Below are 21,781 nucleotides of genomic sequence, written 5' to 3' on the forward strand. Positions count from 1 at the left end.
TGAAAGTGCCTTGTCTGAGTTTAAGCCTTCAGCTTTTCTGAATGTCACGAAAATACGGGAAAGCGTTATAGCAGGTGCCCCAAAAGAACCCCCCCAAAAATTGTGAAGGAGACCAGAAAAGTAATGATGTCATCAGGAATCAAAGAAAATACCTCAAAGGGAAGATGTAGCTCAATTTCCCTGTGCTGTGACAGTCTGAAACCCATCCCTCGTACTCCTAAGGAGACAACCATTGCATCAGATGCATTTTAGCAGGTCTGGCTGATATGCACAGAGCAAGCAGTCTTCCTGCTTATCTATATGAACACTTGAAATGTCTAAGGAAGCAATGTGAAAACCAAAATAAACGCTAAAAAAAAAATAAAAATATATCTTGCCTACTCTGAAAAATAAATAAAATGTTTTCAATCAAATAACATCTACAAAGAGATCTTTTTGAAAAACATTTGCCAGCTACTCAGAGACAGACACTTATTTTTGCCTCTACCAGAAAAAACCCCACCAATAAACCAACAAAAAACCAGCTCCCCTGTCCCACAGCTCTGCATACTACAGTAGAAACAAGTCTCCTACAGCTAACAGGGAGACCAAAACAGGATGAAACAGCGATAAATTAAAATTTAGCTGCATACATCTATTAAATAATCAGTGAAGACTTAAAGGGAGGCAGAGCCAGCACTGTTTTCTGTCCTACAACACAAGACTGCAAGGCTTGAAAATCCTCCTGGGTGACCAATAGCGGTAGGTTCAGTAGTGCTTGAAAAAGCTTATGTGAAAATATGATTTTAAAATAGGTTTGAGTATTTGAAAGAGAAAAAAAAAAAAAGAGAGAGAAAACAACTCATCCTCCAGCTTCCACCTACCATCAAAACATTGTTAAACTTACCAGCTTCCCAAATCTGGTGCTCGCTTTATGAAAACGTGATTATAGAGAAATCATACATCTGTCTCTTTTAGCCGGACAGTTGGGGTTTCTACATGAAAGTTCAGTGCATGTCACATTTATTAACGTCCTTACGATTGTTCAATAATCCAGCAATTTGTTTCTTAATTACAGCAGAATGTAGTTGGTAGCTGCTTGCGAGAGCAATGTTGAAATTACATTCAGAGATAAAAACTACCATTTTCACGTGTAGCAATAACTAACATTTTTCTTTCTTTTCACAGAATTGAGTGCAAATGTCTAACAATGGTGATAGTAAAAGACAATTCTCATGCAAAAATTCTTCCCTGTGCATAAAATTTGCAGGACATCTCCAAACCAGCCATTTTTACGCCTTTCTCTACCCCAGAACTAATTGGTTTTAATTTTCGTGCCGTGAAATTTCTGTCGCTTTTTAAAATACCGATGGCAAGCGAGTTCAATTAGTTCCAGCCCGCCGAATATCTTTTGCTGGGCAATGAAAAAGACGATCATGGCTGCAAAATACCACCGTGCCAAGCTGTAGAGGTACAGCAGCGCTAGCATACCCGGTGGGAATACGGTCCAATATAGAAGGGAGATGCATTTCACCGCCAGGACCCTGAGCTCAGATTTACACGGTGGGATAATGCTTTGCCCTGTCGCGCTGAAGCATCTTCCACCTTCATAGAAACGTCGGAGTCTCTCCTCTTTCTCTTCCCAACGCTGCCGGCACCAAAGCTGCAGCTCCTCCTTAGAAGTGGGCACTGTCTCTATGGGATATCTCTGGACGTGGAAGTGAATCTCCTTTGGGAAGTTTCCATTCAAAAGGTGCTTCTCCGTCTGAGGAATGTTTTGGGGGTACGCCACAGTTATGTCATGGATAGCATCAAGATTGTCACCTAGAAGACACGTTTGGTGGAAAAAAAGATCAACGGCAATGGTCAGAACCCAATTCACTTCAAGGCATGACTGAAAACTGTCCGAACTATGGCAGAAACCCCAAAGATACATTATCTATGCAGTTTTTTATTTGCCAGAATCTCTAAAGAGAGGTCAGTCTTTTCCCAATCATTATCTGCTCTGAATCTGAGCAAAAAACGTCGACAACAAAATTATACGCAGTACAAAGTAACACAGAATTATAACACACTAAGAGGATAAAGTAAAATTTAAAGGAGAGAAGATGCGCATATGGTCTTGGATAAAGATCAGAGTACGTGAGACTAATCCTCAGTTATTCACACCTGTGCTGCAAGCTGAAATTGCTTTTAACTAACGAGATACAACTCAGTGTATGTTCCTGTGAACACTGAAAAAGATTCAGCTCGATCTGGAGCAAGCAGCATAGACAACCCTAATTTACTGGAGATTGAGAAAACGTACGTGAAACATAGACCAGCTAAATACCAGGAGCTCATTAAATCTGGGGTATCTCACAAAGGATGAGGACTATCTCTGTGGCTCAACCAGCTCTGCAGAGTACTCCAGTTACCACCATTCCTTCAAATCTGGCCAGCCAGTACTGTAAGGAGGTGAGCTGCTCCTTACTGCATTCCAGATCTGGTAAAGGCAAAGTACAGCATAAAGGTACCACAGAAGCCCAGCTTTAAGTAAACCACATACAGTTAGTTATTTGGGTAAAGTGAGTACAGTTAACCATTTAAAAAGCAATTGCAGGTTAGAAATTCAAGGGAATATTGATGAAAACCCCTCTACTCTTCATCACTGTGCCTGATCAAGCCGACATACTTGAAAGGATACTGGTATTGCCAAGGTGGGCTTTGCTACTGCATCTTTGTACTAAGCATTTTTTACATTTTTGCACTTTTCTAAATGCCCTCTTTATCCCCCGGCCTCTGACCAGACATTCTTTTCAGATTTCATAAAGTAAATTCTGCTAGTGTAAAACCGATCTAAAAATAGGCGCCTGGTGCACTGGATGTTGCATAACTGTTAAGTTCTGCCAGCAGTGATTTATCCCGCTGTTTTTATTTGGCTGCCTGGCTCGGGGCAAGATAGAATTGGAGACTAAAAGCTGTCTCCAGTTGCAGAGACTGAACATTTTTTTTGTTCTCATAGATGATGTCACTTCTTGCAGAGATGATCAAAACTTACTCTTTAGCCCCGCTCCCCCTTTTCGTTTGCTTCCCTTCCCTGGCATTTTGGCTTTCCTCACAGCTCTAAAAATGACAGGGACAGAATAGAAAGTTACTTTAAAAGGCCATGTTCAAAATGATGTATCTAAAGTTCAACTCCAAATATCACAAGAGGGGGAAAAATCCCCATTCAGCCTTTCAGGGTATTTTATAACCGTGCTATCTTATAGCGATCTCTTTCGGACAGTTTCGTGGTAGGTTACTTGGTTTTTTTGAAAGCTATATATGGTTCCTAGGAGGTCTATCACAGCAAAACTCAATACTCCAGCTTTTATCTAGCTACAGGATCACATCCTATCTCAGCAGAGTATCACTGTATTCTGCACAGGTGAAACCTTTCAGATCTCCCTCCAACAGATGCCAAAATTGAATATGTCATAAAAACCCTGCCCATACAAAGGGAAACGATGGCCAGACTGCTGCACCTTAGCACAAAGCATTTTCATTTTGAGAACACCTTGCATTTTTCCTCCCCTTACTCCAAATATTTCTGCCATTGGGAGGAGTTACAGTCACCCTCCAGGACAGATGTGCCCTTGTTCCTGGCCCAGCCAGGGCTGCTACATATGCCTCTAAGAGATCCTCATCTCTTAAAATCTTCCTCCTGGTCCTCCATAGCTTCCCAGGTCTCTGTGCCACATAACATCTACACACTTTACCTCGAGAGGGAGGCCAGAAAAGTTCAGCCTTCCTGCGATCCTTGCATTAAAATAAAGCCTTTTAAGAAAAGAGGTTTTGGCTACATGAGTTTTTCACACACTCCCCCGCAGTCATTTGTGTCTTTGCAGCTAAACAGTCGGTCTGCCATTACATGCAAATGTTCTTGAAAAAATCAAGGCTTTCCACATAAGGATCACTGACATACTGACCACAGACAATAAATCATCAGATTTGCTTAAGACACAGATTTTCTGACTCTGTGCAAGCATTGGACTGGCAGGACTTGGCAGGACTCCCTGCACCCACACAGCTGGGCTGATCCCTTCTGCCTGTGAATTCCTCATCAGTAACAGGGAAGCCTCTACTCCTCACCTGTAGATCTGCACCATCCCCAGACAGATACCTTCCTGCAGGGCTTCACGCCAGGCTGTAGAAGGTCTACACTACATTGTGGCTTCTAAATTAGTTACCCATAACAAAGCCCAAAGAGCTGCATACAGGAGGGTGGACATTACTCTTCCTGCATTACAAATGGAAAACTGAGGCAAAGGATGATTATGTGAACTGATCATTGTGTCCAACCTGAGCCAGTATCTCCTAATTCCCAGCTGCGAGGTTCACCTACTAAAGCGTATTTTACGCAAGAAGAAATGAAACTTCAAAGGTAGATTTAGCATATCTGAAAGCACAGAAACATCAGAAAGAGAGAAGGCCAGAATACTGGGCTTCATGTGCAAGAGGATTAGAGTGTTTCTCAACAGGACCCTTGTTTGGGTCATACATATTTAAAAACTTCACACAAATGGCAGCCTGAAGCTTTAATTCCCTGGCAAGGCAAGCATATGGAAAGGACCAGCTTCAATCAGTTTTCTACAGCTGCTGAAAGAAGCGTGCCCTGCTAGTGTTCCGTGCGGTAAAGCAGTAGGATCCACACTGTACACTTGAACAAAAAAAGTTCTGCATATTCTCTGCTGATTTATCAATGACATCTTTTAATATGGACAGGGTTAATGCATCTCTGCCAAACATGTGACAAGAGAATCTGTGAAAAAGGAGAAAAGTTACTGCAGCAGATTAAAGTCCCCTCTACTCTGCTCTGGTGAGACCCCACCTGGAGTATTGCGTCCAGCTCTGGAGCCCTCAGCACAGGAAGGACATGGACCTGTTGGAATGGGTCCAGAGGAGGCCACGAAGTTGATCAGGGCACTGGAGCACCTCTTCTACGAGGACAGGTTGAGAGAGTTGGGGCTGTTCAGCCTGGAGAAGAGAAGGCTCCAGGGAGACCTTAGAGCCCCTTCCAATACCTAAAGGGGGCTACAGGAGAGATGGGGAGGGACTCTTGATCAGGGAATGGAGTCACAGGACGAGGGGTAATGGTTTTAAACTGAAAGAGGGGAGATTTAGATGAGATATTGGGAAGAAATTCTTTCCTGTGAGAGTGGTGAGACACTGGAACAGTTACCCAGAGAAGATGTGGCTGTCCCATCCCTGGAGGTGTTCAAGGCCAGGCTGGAGGGGGCTTTGAGCAACCTGGTTTAGTGGGAGGTGTCCCTGCCCATGGCAGGGGGGTTGGAACCCGATGATCTTTAAGGTCCCTTCCAACCCAAACCATTCTGTGATTCTATGATTTGTGGGCAGGGACCAAATCTCTTAGGCTGGGTTTAATCAGGCAGTTCTGAACCTGCATCCTTGGTTAGAGCATCTCTACTCTCTCTGTTCTGCTCTGAAGTTAAGCTCGTTCTCTCTGCAGTCTGGAGGTACCTAACAGCACATGTTTCAGATCATAAACAAAGCACCAATCAACCAGCAAAAGATAGTGATCCTAAGCGAAGACACAGGGCAGTCACGGATTTTAAAGATCTTTTTTCCACCTGAATACAAAGATCTGCTTAAAACACCTGCTTCTGCACATTTTAAGAAGAAATGACCCAAGGGGAAGTCACAACATTCTACTTCTCTAGTGGGTCAAAAATGAAGTAACCAAGCGTATTTGTTCATAGTTCAGAGAACCTTTTGGTGGACAAACCACTTTTTGCAATGCTTTCAGTGACATCTGAGGGATCTGCTTTATCCTGCATGTATCCACATCCCATTGGGGAAGGGATCAAGGACAGAGGAAATCTAATAATGTTCACGGTTTTGCATCTGAAATCTAATTAAGCTAAGAAACTGCCATTAAGGCTAAAACGTCAGGCAGGTAGCCCAGCTCTTCAGGCCAAAGAGACATCAGCTTCCGTCACTTTAGTGTCTCGCAATTTTCTTCCTGCAGTAGTAGAACTATATATCCTTCGTAACAGAAACACAGAATCGTCATGGTTGGAAAGGACCTCTGAGATCACCGAGTCCAACCATACACACACAAAAAAACCCTACAGTCTTGGCCACTAGAGCACGCCACTAGAGCATGTCCTGAAGAGCACATCTACACGTTTCTTTAAATACCTCCAGGGATGGTGACTCAACCACCTCCCTGCGCAGGCTGTTCCAGTGCCTGACCACTCTTTCAGTAAAGTAATTCTTCCTAATATCTAATCTAAACCTCCCCTGCCCCAACTTCAGACCATTTCCTCTGGTCCTGTCATTATTCACTTGGGACAAGAGGCCAACACCCACTTCTCTACAACCTCCTTTCAGGGAGTTGTAGAGGGCAATGAGGTCTCCCCTCAGTTTCCTCTTCTCCAAACTAAACATACCCAGTTCCCTCAGGCTATCCTCATATGACTTGTTCTATCACCAGCTTGGTAGCTCTCATAACCGTGAACAATATTCTGTTCTATGCTTTATAAAAGCACCTCAGAAAAAGAAAGCTTACTACAGTGCTCAGGAGTGAATACAAAGCTTATTTGTGATTATTGCTATACAGCTATAAACTGCATAACACGTAGAGGATGATTAATCCATGTGGCGGTCTCCATTTCTGGGATGACAAAATGCCTCAAAAGCACTATTCTTCTTTTTAAACTTTCTGTGCTCCAACCAAAGTTATTTATATTTCAAGGCTCCGTTGATACACGACATTACTTCAAGTGATCACAATGCACAGCTGGTTGCTCTGGGCATTGCACTCAGAGGTGGCAGAGGAAGAACTTACCAGACTCACAACCAAAGTAACAGCATCACAGAAAGACGCCTTCTTTTAAAAAAAATATTTCCAAGGAAAAATTAGGATATTTTCTTTCACTACACCAGCTGTTCCATCAGAATTTTCATTCTACGTTAGAAGTCGCAGCATCTGGTAGAGGCGAGGTTGTTGAATCTCCCTGCCCCAACTAGGAGCAAGTCTGAACCCGTATTCCCTATATGCACATACAGAATGCGTGGGCACAGACTGACGGACAGCCAGGGACATAAAACTGACAGAAAACACAACACTCAAGCAAGCAAAATGGCCTCATCGTCTTCCCCTCTCTGGCTGAATAGGATAAAGGTCTGCCAGTGGGAACTGGCCTTCGACACTCAGAGCTACCCCACCAGCTGGCCTTTGGATCTCCTCTTCTCTAGCTGCCTCATGCAGGGACAGTCAGACATACAAACTGGTACTCAGTTGAATCCAGACCCCAGCTTGGATCTTGCAGTCCCTCCAGTAGACAAATTTTGACCATCTGACCTCTCCAGTATCTGAGCAAGACTTATGGTCACTTTGATACCAGGCTCCCAAGCCTCTTACCCTACTTGCCTGCTAGTCCTGCTCGGTCACACATTGACGTATGCACCCGCACGACAGACACAGACCCTGGTCTCTTCGGTTGCTGGCACCTGGCTTTCCATACGCACACCCACAGAGTATCCTCACCCAGCAAAATCATTAGAAATGGGGTTTAATGAGAAGACGGGGAAGACTGGGCTAATCAGGCACAAGGCACAGCCAGGCAAGTGTACTGACCAGTCCTATTTACACAAGACCAGCCCCTTTTACCCCTTATTCCTCTATTTTCCCAAATTTGTTCCTCCCAAGCCATCCTGAACCATCCCTTTTACTTCCCCAAATATACCATCCCCAAATGCTCCTCTTGGGCATCCTATAAGAAGTCCCAATGCCCTGCAAGCAGTACCCCCAGTTTGTCTGTAGGTAATGGACAGAAGCCTCTCCCATTGACTCACTGTAATAAGTGTCACCCCTGGCCCATGGGCTGATAGCTTCTCCATGACAGCCCTCAGAGGAGCCAAGGTAGGGAATCTGTTCTTCTGGCTGGATTTTAGGGTTTTCTCTACCTGTCATCATGCTCCTGTGCTCCTTTGCACGTGAGCAGACCAGCCCTTCATCTCACAGCCTATTATAAAACCTTACAACCAAGAGCCTCTCATTAGGTTCAAAATAAAGATATCACAGGTGAACTAAAAATTACTTTAAAATGTGCATGTTAAATAATACAATGTCAGCCCCGTATTTTAATTCCGGGGAGTGAAAACTAGCCTAAATGTAAAAGGAAGGGTTAAACTATTTTAAGCTGCTTTCAAATACATTTGCAAAGCAAATATTGCAATGTTGCCAGAAGCGATGCTCAGCCCCACAAATAGGTCCCGAATAAGCAGGGTGGTTGGATGCACCCATCCCCTGTGCTGTAAGGATCGCGCACGGGACCCCAAGCACTGCTTGTTCCTCAGTTACGATCTATGTCAGTGACAAGGACACTTTCTTGCAACGCTGAGCAAGCTGACAGAGAGAGAGAAGGATCTACATAAGCAGTGACTTGAGAGCCAAAATGATGATTCAGAACAAAAGCTCTTCAAGCCAAGGTGACCATCAGTGAGCCAAAAATGAGGATGGGCCCCAGGCAAATCCATGCAATGAACTGCTCAGGCTCACAGCAGCCTGGAAGGTGAACAGGCAGCTGAGCCTCCTTGGCTTTAGCAGTGGTGGCTATTACCCATTTCCTTCCCTAGCAAGGGTTTCAGCAGCCGTAATTTGTCCTACTTTAGCTATCATTGACATTACTTTAAATCATACAAGAATTATACAGTCTCTTCCCCTGTATTGATCCAGTAGAGAAGATGCTATTCTTAACCACAGTACATCACGAAACAGTGTGCCAATGGGTTGTTGAGCCAGAACAGGGAGAGCTATACTGAGATGCTCTCACAACAAAATATTCACAATAACCTTAAAATAAGCTCTTCTGTGAAAAGTGGGACCACTACGTGAGGCCCTTGTCCATTCCACCTTTCACCACAACATAACTGTACCTCCTTCTTCCTGCAAAGCAGCATACCTATCCCTTCATCACACAGCTCCAGACTTCCATAAAACAGTAGTTGTAGCCCCCTCACCCCTTAGTATCCTCAACTTTATATACATTTCCTTAGGAAACCCAGCAGAAGGAGGCTTGACGTTTCTGTAAATCAACAGATCAGCAACATAATCAAAATAGATACAAGGAAACAAGTAGAACAAAACTAATTATGTTTCACAATATCTGAGTATCGTACATTAGCTGTAAGACAAAGATACATTTTTGGACATTAAAACAAAAGACATCTAAAACTGCTTACTGGGAAGTATTACTGTCTTGGCTCCTGAGATTTGAGTCATTTTATTTTGAGAACATAGTATCAGGAGGGAGCAGCTTCAAGGATTTACAGCCTCTCCTGGGAAGTATCATCCTTGTGAAGATTTAAAACTTCAGGCAGCCCTCTTTAAAGCAGCAGTGTCAGCCAGGGTTAATCTAAATCGCTTTCAACTCAGTAGTTATTGGAAATCTTTTTTGGGTAAGTGTAGCAATCAAATAAGCAAACAAAAAAAGACAGAATGATAATGCTGGCCTTGATTAACAAAGAAGAGCGACCCTGCATACCAATTCTTCTCTAGCAATCTGATTTTCCACTGGTGGTGTAATACAAGGAGAGAGGAAGACCTTCCACCTGCCAACACGAAGGAGTTGAGACCTTACAGCAGCTTCCCAGTATCTGGAGGGGGGCTAAAGGAGAGATGGGGAGGGACTCTTTATCAGGAGTGATAGGACGAGGGGTAACGATTTTAAACTGAAAGAGGAGAAATTTCAATTAGACCTTAGGAAGAAATTATTTACTGTGGGGGTGGTGAGGAACAGGTTGCCCAGAGAAGCTGTGGCTGTCCCATCCCTGGAAGTGTTCAAGGCCAGGCTGGATGGGGCTTTGAGCAACCTGGTCTGGTGGGAGGTGTCCCTGCCCATGGCAGGGGGATTGGAACTGGATGATCTTCAAGGTCCCTTCCAACTCAAACCATTCTATGATTCTTGTCCTGGAGGGTGGGAGCCTGGGGACAGGACAGCCCCGGCTACTTTCTGCTTCCCAGCAGGAAGGAGCTGTTATCCGGGTGCTGCGTACAGGAGCAGAAGACTACTGGGATCTGCTATAAGGTACCTCCAGCCCAGCTGGTACAAACATCAAGAGATATAAGGACATCCTCATAGCTCTCAGCAATCATGACATGTGCTTAACTCTTTTGTTAAATACATTTACACCACACAGTTTTGCAGCCTGATGCCACATCTCATGGTCAAAATAATAGCACTAACTGAAGTTGTTGGGGGGAAAGGCGGGGCGGGGGGAGGAAATCCACTTTGACTTTGAAATCTCTGTAAATACCTCATTTAATTATTTTAAGACCAGACTAATCTGATCTCCTAACACAGGCCACGGGAGCTTACGCAGAATGCTTTCGGGTTTGCCATGGGATGTTGTCAGACAGACATACTGCGTTGTCTTGAAGCTTTTGACATGAGGTAGGCAATTCCTCTAATTTTTTTTTTTTTTTTTAAATCAGCATCACTACACTGAACTTGTAATGCCAATAAAATCTAATCGACTTAAATGCCTCTTAGAGACGGAGTGATTCTTTGCAGGACTATAAACCAACGTGACTACAGCGGCAGGAGGAGATGTCCCTCTTTTCTAGTTGAAGGATGCTCTTTCCTTCAGTAGACCCACCTGCTGGCTCCCTCCCTCCCCTCCAAACCACATCACAGCTAACACAAGAAGGAAGACAAGGGGTAGTTCAGTGATGGTTTGCAAAGCCAGTGCTGTGGGAAAGCTGGGAAAGCTAAGAGCAGGTCAAGAAGTCTCTTATCCTGGTCTTGGGAGAAGAGACTGACCCCCTCCTCACTACAACCTCCTTTCAGGAAGTTGAAGCCACAGCCAGCCTGTCTGGAACACCACATGTGGCTCCTGGGCACCGCTGTTGACACAAACTGATTGATTAATGCCTTCAGGAACCCAGTTTGGTTGTTTAAAAGAGAAATCTCCGGGCAGAGGAGGGAAGGGTGTGCAGGGGAGAGGGGGGACCCAGCCATGGTGACAGGGAACACGCCAGCCCAGGGGCTCCATCCTGGGGGGCTGCTGCCCTTCGGTCTTCCCTCCCTGGCTCCAAAGGGTTATTTTACGAATTGCAAAGCACAAGCTGGTCAAGCTATAAATACAAAAATATGCGGAGAGGAGGGAGCGAAAGGATAAAAGGGTTGGAATAACAAGTTATTTCCAGTCACTAGGGATGACCAGGCATAACTGACTCACAGCTCTTTACTCTATCATTCCCAAACTATATTTATCAACTCCAGATAACAAAAATGCCATGTTTATTCCCCTGCCTACATATCTGCTCACTCCTGGCCTCCCATACTCTATGTCCACTCTATATATACATATGGGATTTGGTTGTCATAGGCATGTTACATGTTAGGAAGGAGAAAACTTTGGTTCTAGGCTTCAAGCACACTACTACTAAATTCATACAGAAAAATGGTATTTCATACAACAGACAGACACTGACGCACTGGTATGTGACTCTCTCACTCCACTAAGCTCCAACATAAATTTCCTGGCAAACAGCCAACAAATTCAGACAAGAATCACAATTATGCTTGAAATAAAGATAATTTGCTACACTGCAGTGAAATCCTTTTAAAAAGCATTGCATGTACTCTACCTTATCATGATAAGATGTCTTTCTAGACAGGCAAATGTACATAAATTAGGAAATGGCTGATTTTTTTTAAACTGTTGTCAAGAAAGCTAAACTAGCCATCCATCTCAGGAAAGCTAAGTATCATTACGATTAAGCAAAAATAAGATACCAAATATTCTTAAAATAAATCATACATGTGCACATACACAGAACGCATGTATAAGCAGCTCAAGCTTATTATTTTTATTTAATATAACAGACTATCCACCTAATTCCTCTGTTACTTGTTGGGCATTTGAAATCACTGGGAATCTGCGACGGAAGTAATCCACCCATGAGCATTTCTTTGCTCTCTGGCTGGATGAACAACCTCTCCCCAATGCAGAGGAAATTAAGCATCAATTGCTGCAAAAGAAAACACATCCCCGTTCAAGGTGATCCAGTTCTGCCAGAATTCAGCTGTTGCATACGCAATTTCCACCGTCATTTCTGACTGGCCTCACTGAGTTAATGGTAAAGCAAACCACTCTGGAACAGTTTACATACAGAACTGCCACACCAATGATGCTCAACATTGCAGGATGTTACTGCTAGGTACGCAAACGCAGCTGGCTTAAATCCTGGAATTTTTGGAAAAGTGTTACATTTTTAAAGATGGAAGGAGTAGCTGTATGTATGAACTGCCATGTTGTAGCACAAAAATGCACATTAAGCTTTCAGCACCCCAATTAAAATACAAGCATTAAAGGGATTACTCTTCCCAATCTCCCTGCTCATTCTACCAGATGTCACTTATTTCCCCCCAGTTCTTCCCAAACAACTGCTTACACTCTTTTTAAATAGATTTTTTTTTAATAGTGTTAGGATTTTCCAGGATGTAGGGTAGGAATTTTCTCATCATTTTCTCAGTGTTTTTAATAATTTTCAAATTGTTTTGGGCAGAGGACCATCAGACCCCAGCCAATCTGCAGATTGACCACGCGACTTATTTTCAGTCTCATCCTTTGTGAAGTCACTATAAAGCTTGTGTGCGACGCTGTGAGCAGCAGAGAAAAATAATTCCCCACAGATACTCAGAAGGAAGCAGTTGTGGCAATTTTCACTCAGTAACCAACTGATCAAAGTGCATCCTCTCTCCTCAGCAGTGCCATGGACTTCTCACTTTCCATCAGCCCTTAGTTCATGCTGGTGGAACAACATAGCACGACACCATCCAAGGTGGTATTGGAACAGTAGCAAAAAATAAATAAACAATGGCTAGTAAAGAACAGAGATTTTATTCCTGGCTTCTAGTGCATTACATCCATTCTTTTCTACAGAAATATACAGTTCAGCTTCCTTTCCTCACTTTATTCTGGTTTTATTCCTTTTTTAATGGCTACAGATGAGAAACCTGATGTTAATTCAGTGCACTTTGCAATCTGCTCTTATCACTACCCAAAGTCAACCGCTAGAGAGTACTCTTTAGCTGCTTAGTGACCTGACACTGATTTGTAACCCTGCCCTCTTCAAACTGTCCCTGGCATTACCCATGGGTACTGCAGCCTTTAGCAGCCCCGGGAAGACCACTCCGGAACGAGGGGGTCAACTTGGGTTCCTTGCAATACAAAAGGTGGGCCAGATGATATACTCAGTACCATCGTATTTGGGATATGCAAGAAGAAACTGAAAATGCATTCAAACTTTCGAGAGATTCAATATTACAAATACGGCTCATGCCAAACCAAAACACTAGATGAAAATGTACCCTGTACCAAAAATAGAGTATGAACTAGATGTTGAAAAAACACCTGCTAGCAGCCACCTCAAATATTTGGATGGAGTGCTTCCACAGCCATCCTGAGCCCATCTCTTGCATTTCATGCCTCACTGATTTGTGCTATTGCCATTCTTGGTCACAGCGGTTTGTTTTCATTTCTGCGTACAAAAGCAAGAGGAATGCAGAACAGCACCAGCAGCCTGACAAGAAGGCATTATTTCAGCACACATAAAATGGTGAGGCTTATAACTTGTCTTTCATGAAGATGTATATACTAAAGCCACATCATGTTTTCGCTCCACCTTGTTTTAAACCCAGGACAAGGATTTTGCTCTGAAAACATTTCATACTCTGCCGTTAGAAGAACCTCCATCGGTTTTATTATCTGAATTTGCAGCTGAGGCATATTTACATAGAAATGAGCTCATCTATACATCTCACTGAGCGAAATCAGTTTGGGGCAGAGAAACACTTGGGCTTCAACTAAGCGGCAAAGCCCTAGTCATGAATTAGTCAACAAAACAGAGCCTCTGACATACTTTAATCTTCTGTTCTTTACTGTAACCTTCCAGATGCCACTTAACCCTTTGATATTCAACTCTAGCACCACTAATTCACTTGTTGTCTTTCCCCTCTGCTGACTGACCACGCAAACTGTGGAGCCCCTTGACATGAGAGCATGGAGCACAGCACATAACAGCCATTTCGACCCTGTGCCTGCCTGCACCGAGATAGGAACTCATTGTTCCCAATCCCCTGGTGCTAAAACAATTTCCACCAGACCATGATACACACAAGTGGACAAATCTTATTAAATTTAATCAGCCCAGTACTTGGGGGAGCCATCTTAATCAGAACAGGATTTAATGAAAAGCCACAACTCCAATGAATACTCCTTAATTACGACTGACTAATATTTATCCACAAAGAGGAATTTGTTTCAGGATTAGCCTGAGACCTGGAAGAAGCCAAAGACATCAATTTAATAATGGAATGCCTAATTAAAGTATAATGGAAACCTAATTGTGATATACTGCTTTGTAGCGCACATGATTTATTTAGAACAATTGCTTTTCTCTGGGCTCATTAGGGAAAGTTAAACAAAACACAATAGTAAAAAAGAATAGGGAAAAACAGACACACTGCAACTTCCAAGATGATTATAATCAGCTGATGAAAGACAATGACATATTTGTCAGATAAAGCACTGCCATCCCTCCACAGGCTGTGGTTAAAATTTCTAAAAAGGATAATGATTATATAGTTCCTTTCCTCCGTAACGACATGGGATCAGACCCAAACCCTACTGCAGCTACTTGGTGGAGCTCCACTGGTGGAAAGAAGCCATAAAGCTGAAGGATCTGACGGTCTTTCGATCCTCCTTGTGCAGAGAAATCTCACATAGCAGAATACTCACGCTATGTGAGAAGAAGGAGAGCAGCTGGGGCAGAGCAACTAGCCCAAGGACAAGAAACACAGAATGATTTGTGTTGGAAGGGACCTTAAAGATCATGGAGTTCCAACCCCCCTGCCATGGGCAGGGACACCTCCCACTAGACCAGATTGCTGTAAGTCCCATCCAGCCTGGTCTTGAAGACCTCCAGGGATGGGGCAGCCACAGCTTCTCTGGGAACTCAGTTACGTTTAGTTGGTGATGTGAGAATGGCTGTACCAACCGAAGCTGCCATGACAGTGCCATGGAAAAGAAAAAGCATGTGTGAAAACACTGCATCATGGCCTTGCAGATGGATGAGGGATTACAGTCATTTTAAATGCACAGCAGCAAAAAGATCTGTCTCTAGAAATAAAATGATTTGCTAATGGTTTTGTTCCAACTACTGCTGTTCATAGGGATGCTTAGAAAATATACTAAAGTCAATCCTTTGAATGAAAATGAGCAAAGACTGCTGAGAGTGCCTGAACAGTCATTCCTGTGCCCAGATGGAAGCGGAATTCTGGGCATCCATCTTGTACTTCCACACGTGCAGCGCTGTCAGTCTGCCAGCCTGAGAAGTGAAAACTGAATTCCTACCTCAAGGATAGCAAGAGAGTCACATATGGGCCAGTGGTTCCTCTTCAGATCTGGTCTCAGGATGGCAAGAACGAGGTTGAGAGAGACCACTTAACCCAATGCACAGTGGCCCAAGGCTGAGCCAAATGCACTGCTCTGCTCAAGGCAAATCAGACCAGGTTTAGGCTCATAATCTGTGCACTGTGCCTTTGCGTTAAAGGTGAGGGTTGCAGTGGTCTGCTGGGTTTTCATACAGAGCAGCAGGCAATCCCATGCCGGCAGCTAAGGCCACAGATGAGAAAATGTTGTAAACCCTCGTTGTGCAGGCCTCTTTGAAAAGAAGTCTAAAATTGGTTTCCTGAAAATATCTGCTATAAACTTCCATCTCGGAGCTCCGGTGGAACACTTAAATCCATTGGCACTGTGTGCTAGAAAGCTCTGAGAGCAGTCATTACTAATGTTTTTAACATTGCTTTTTGACACAAATATGAGTATGTACATAACTAAACCACAATGAATAAAATCAACTTAGGCAGTTCAGTTTATTTCATAGGAATTACAGAAACAAATCAACTGCAAGTTAGAAACTCCATTGTTGTCAGCACACAATAGTTTTCCTTAAATATTTTAGCTTGGGAAAAATGAAGCCCCCTAAATTTCACACAGTGCATTGAGAGGACAATGCTTAATTAAGGGGAGAAACTATTTATCATAGCAGAAAATCATTTTGAGCTCTGTTTTCCATAAATACAGTTTGCTGTATCTAACACATTTGAGTTCACAAACACTTTCCCTCAAAACCACCTGGACAACAACTCAGCGCGTGGCTCCCCCAAGGACTTTCCATTGAAAACACAAAAGGCATCGTGTAGTCCTCGTTCCAGGACCACCTCCGCTGGGAGATCCTGAGGTGTACAAGGACAGCAAACAGAGATTGGAAACACCCCTAACAGTAGCACATCCCAGAAAACTCCATGTTCCTCAGTGGTACCTTGTTATTTTCCTTCAAGTGTACATAACACGGTTCACTACAGTCAACATCCAGCCTCATCAGTCTCAACATATTATCTCAGTGGCCATGAACAAGCTAGTCACCATCCACACAGACTTTAGGAGAAGACTGCTGTCCTCACTCATGTTTGGTCTATGGACACAAACAACCGTGGAGAGCTTCAGCCAGGGAGGAGGAGGACAGGAGCTCTCCTGACCACAAGTAAATGCACCAACACCTGTGCTCTAGAGGAATGAGAGTCAGGGAAGAAACCTGGCTCAGGGCTGGTGGAAAGCTCTGAACTGCCTGCAGGAAGGCTTTGCTACGGTACAGCACATCTTCATCAGCCAGGAGCAACTGGGTGTCTCTCATTTTCTGTCGCAGTGGGAAGGACAAAGGCTGTCCTGAGAAATGGGAACAAAGAAGTTGCCACTGGTTCACACGGCAGGTCAACAAAGGCAGCGAGAGAGTTCAAGTTTATCTGAAGAGTGTAATTTCTCATCTGAGGAACAGCTAGACTTTTGGATAGCTGCAGAATGATGAGCTGCCAGTTGATCTTTCACAAAGAAATGACAGGGTGATGACAAATCCAGTGTAGCTTGGCTGAGTTCAAAGACAGCTCAGCTCTAAGGGGCAGTTCTGGTGAAAACCTTTCTCTCCGTGGGCAAACACAAGCAAAGGAGAACTCCAGCAGTTTTGCTGTATTTTTTGAAACATGGAAAACATGACGAATGCTGAAACCCAAAGCCCACCACTCATCTCAGTATGTTTTCTGCCTAAGCAATGGTGACACAAACTAACTCCCACCAACTCTCCCATCTGCCCTTCTTTTGAGAGCATTAAAAACAAGTAAACAAGCCAAACAATAAGCAATTATAGGATGAATATCTCTGGAACTACACATAGTTAGTAACAGAGGCAAAAGAAATGCAAACCAAAAAGACCTCTTATTTTTATTCTCCCAAAGCCATGTCAACCTACAGTCAAAAGTTCATTAAGTAACGCCAGCAACTTTAACCATGTTGCTCTATTGTAGAAATGGCCTTTAAAACATCAAGGCCAACAACAAAATTCATCTGACAAACTGACAACTTCTGTTCAAACACCTGTAGTAACTCATGTTTAAGTGGACTGTACACCAAAGTGACAGATTCTTTGATTATTTCCTAAGAAATATTGTACCTCAAATCAAACCACAGTGCTAAAGAGAGAAAATGCTACTGCAGTAACAGCTAATGTCTCAGGTTAAAAAATGGAATATTTTTCTAGATCAGTCTTGATCTGAGAAGTCGTCACAGCATCACTCCACTCTCACCAACTGCAGACATGAATGAATAATTCTATCCATAGAGTAAAACCCTGGCACACTTTGGCGTTTTAAATTGACTAGTACATTGAGTTATGGCGCTGCCTGTGATGAAATAACGTTGTAGGCAAGAGCCCCAAGATGGAAATGAATTGGCTACTGTCCATCTGTCTTCACAGACTTTCAAAAAACTTCTCTTTTGACACTAAGAGTGACAAAGTATGTACCAATGTGTTTTTAGACTGATCGGTAAATTATCTTACCTAATCTGAAATACAAAACTGATGGAGGTCTGGAAGGCTGTTGAACTTTATTGTATACACATCTTTAAAATTATTTTGGCTACTTCTCAGTTACAATTACAGGGCACATTTCTATTTTACTCCCTGAGCTACCCACCTTCAATGCAAGTGGCAGAGATGTACGTGGTAGTAGACTGATACAGATGCACCTACACTGCTCTTCTGGAGGCCCCAGGACAGGCACAAGGCCAAATTAACTACCTGTTCCTAGTTACTTAGAAAGAGCATCCTTCTGGGGCTAGGTGCAGGAAAATCCCACTGCGATTCCCAGAGGGAAAATTTCAGATATGTCCAGCACTTAGGAAAAAAAAAAAAAAAAAAAAAAAAAAGGCCTTTATTTGCTGGATAGGGACTTGGTGGTCTTTGTCACCTCCAGCCAGGTTAAAATCAGGCAGGGTAGACACATTATCCAGGGTCCTTCCCAGAAAGGCCTCGGTACCACCTGTCAGTGGGGGCTCAGTGGGATTTGTGGGATTTGTACAGAGCCTGAAGGGACAGTATCTGCAATGGTAGAGGGGGAAGACCTATTGCCGAGTCTCAACATCAGCCCAGACCCAAGTGCGTCCCTCAGAGCCACCTGCTGAGCCTAAGCAAGGCTGCTCAGTCACCATTGCTGGGTCCCGAGCATTGCCCCCTGCATTTTGGTTTTACCATCTGCAACAGAAGTATACATTACATCTATCTATAGGTACCATAGGCATATGAAAACATAATTAGAGGTTATATAGCAATTTGAACAATGCACAACAGTAGTCAGACTCTTAAAAAAGAATTGTATACAGTAAAAGGGGAAAAGACAAGATGAACAACTGCCTTCTCTTGTTTTCCTGTATTGTAGACACACTTTATTACCAATGGTTGAACTCCATGACGTACAATTTTGAAGTACGCTATAAAACCAGAAATGTATCCCCTAAAGCAAGATGAAGATGACTTCAGGAAGTACGTATTATCAAGGAAGGATTCTAAAATTGATGAAAAGCCCATCGTTTTGTTCTGACATCAGCAGAACCTCAACTAAAAATGTTGACACTACAGCTGATCTGTGTAGCTGTTTCTAATTTACTACATGCGATGCTTTTTCCCTTCATGATCTATTGTCCAAAATTGTTAACCAGCAACAATACCTGTCTCATTTTTGAATACTGAAAAAGGGAACAGCAGAGCAAAATACTGCTAAATGCATGATGCCCTGAATTCCTGATTCTTAAGTATACATTCTCAAAGGGCTGTTTTAAGAAAATATTTACTTTTTGGTTGTTATGGTGATCATCTTTTCACAGCAGTTTATAAAAATAGGAATGGCTAAAAATAAAAATCTAAAGGAACCTAAGGTACTAAAAAAGGAATATGGCATGCAGATTTGTCTGCTTCAGAATAAATCTGCATATAGTGTCCTGCAGCAGCACGTTTTACAAAGGGAATTAAAGCCATGAAATTAACATTTTAATGAAGTAGAGAGACCATTGACGTCAGGACTACCCACTGATTGCTGCTTCCAGGTGGCCTAATGAGATGAAAATGAAGTTTATATCTTCAGCTAGTCTAAGCCAGGCTTGTTTTGTGACTGTGATTGAATTTAAATGAGAAGATACTGCTGTGTGCAAACATGTCTAGGCTGGTAAGTAGCCTTATCAAATCTAGGCATAATAAATGCTTGATTTTAAATATTTTATGTTAAGAAAAGGGATTTCAGCCTTCCTTTCACAATTCAACATAAATGCAAAGCCAAAGTTTCATCATTAATTGTATAGCATGCCACTGCTTTTGTACTGGTTGCTCCAGGAAATCCCATATAAAGTTTTTACTGCAAGATGTGCTCGTTTATCTCTCAAGACACAGAAAACATTCTAGATTACAAAGGTGAAGTAGGAAATCATAAATCCAGTGTAGCCCATGGGTAACCCACAGTGTGATGTTTTGGCACCAGAAGCATAGTCAGACATTAAGGAACAGTGATGGAAATGTGAGACCATCGTATATTGTGAAACACAATATACAATAAACACAACAAGGAACTGCAGCACATCATAAATTCCATGCTCCTAAATGCCACTGAGAGTGCTGCATTTCATTTTCTGTCTTCACTATATATAGCGAATAGACATGTATAAATATTCTTCATTATTTCTTATTAGAGGAATGAATCAATATTGGTTTTGTTTTAAATACCATATTTCTACCTAGAGAACAAGACAACCATTGTGCTGGGGACATCCCCTCAGGATTCCTGTGAAATCCTCTGAATAAGTTTATTACTTTTTTAACTTCTACCCCATGTTACAATATGAAAAAATAAATAAAAAACCCCAAACCTAAAGCCCAGCTCAGTTCATTACACTATTACAAACACAACATAAACATGTTATTTAAGTCTAATTCTCACTTCATTCCTGGGTTCACACATTTGTGAAGCAGTCCTCAACTGTCCTAATTTCTCACTTCATAAGAAGTCCTGACATGCAATCTGCTGCTGCTGTTATAATTGATCAACACTAGAGATTGGAGCAGGGCTGGAGAAATATAGAAAATAAATTGACTGACCTCCAACTCAGCTCTCCTCCTCAGTCTGTAACCTAGAGCTAAAGAACAGCAATGAGGGGATTTGTTTTAGTCCCTTTACACGATATTCTCTATTTTATCCACTAAAAGCATACATAGTTGTAGGTTCGTAAACAAGAAAAAAAGTAGCCCATCAATAGCTCTTTGCCCTTTTTAAAATCTGAAAACTACACAGGAAACCACTGTTATGGAAAACCCCTTGTTCCTCTGCAAGATGGGGTTACTAATGTTTACAACATTTAGCAGACTGCTTGTAAGCCTTTTATAGACATCAGCGTTCCAGGCAAGATGCATCTCTGCATACAATATCTATATTTGCATTCCCCTTTTTTCTTTTTTTTTCCCCTTTCTTTTTTTCTTGTCCCCTTGGAACAAGAGGTTTTGCACATGGATTACATCTGAGGTTTCAGTAACCAGGTTTAAAGAACGTCCCCACTGGTAACGTGACAGTAATACCAAGCTTGAAGCTACCCCTGACCCCTCCACAGCACCGCAAGTGATCTTCCTGGCTCTTGAGGTGGGGATTTCCAGAAATCTCTTTCTGTTTAAGATCCTACTAGGTATAAGGCACAGAGAGATGGCTTGGAAGGACTTCATGGAACGTGCACCATGCCCTGCCATGGGAACTTAAGACACGGGGAAAGTGACTGCTCAAAACAGGAGGAGCAGTCAGCAGACATCTATTTCAGATGCTCTTGTATCATCAGCAGAATGACCCATGTTCTTATAGGCAAATAAACACATCTGAGCTCAGGACTGCTGTCTGGCCCCTGGGACTACCTTGAATACGGAGCCTTCTGATCCAATTCACTACTTGAATTGACACAACTCTCCTGGACAGAAGGCTAGATACAAACGCGCCTGTTCAGTGTGATAGCAAACACCTTTCTCTCCAAAAGGAGGTTTCAAGCCACTTTTATTCTTAGGATGCAAGTAATACAGCTAAACCAATCCAATATCACCCCACCTGTGAAAGGACTGATGTAGCTGCCTCCTGCCTCACGCTGCAGGCTCCCATTGCCCTCCCTGATCCTGCAGTGAGGCTGTTCATAGAATCATAGAATTGCCTGGATTAGAAGAGACCTTTCAGATCATCTAGTCCAACTATCTACCTAACACTGACAAAAACCACCACTAAATCATATCTCTAAGCACAATGTCTACCCATCTTTTAGATACCGCCAGGGATGGTGTCCTCCTGGCAGCCTGTTCCAATGCTTAATAACCTTTCAGTGTATATAATTTTCCCAA

The 21,781-nt window shown here is 42.8% G+C and overlaps 1 protein-coding gene across 1 annotated transcript in view; it reads right to left on the reverse strand.

Annotated features, from left to right (window-relative positions):
* Positions 1 to 987: 987 nt before the first annotated feature.
* LCLAT1 (lysocardiolipin acyltransferase 1) overlaps positions 988 to 21,781 on the reverse strand; it is a 119,733-nt gene continuing 98,939 nt past the window's right edge. The window contains exon 7 of the mRNA XM_074168625.1: positions 988 to 1,803. Coding sequence (XP_074024726.1) covers positions 1,295 to 1,803 — 509 coding nt within the window. The 3' untranslated portion in view covers positions 988 to 1,294. The remainder of the gene's footprint in view (positions 1,804 to 21,781) is intronic.

This window comes from Numenius arquata, chromosome 2, assembly GCF_964106895.1.
Source record: "Numenius arquata chromosome 2, bNumArq3.hap1.1, whole genome shotgun sequence".
Taxonomy (NCBI): Eukaryota; Metazoa; Chordata; class Aves; order Charadriiformes; family Scolopacidae; genus Numenius; species Numenius arquata.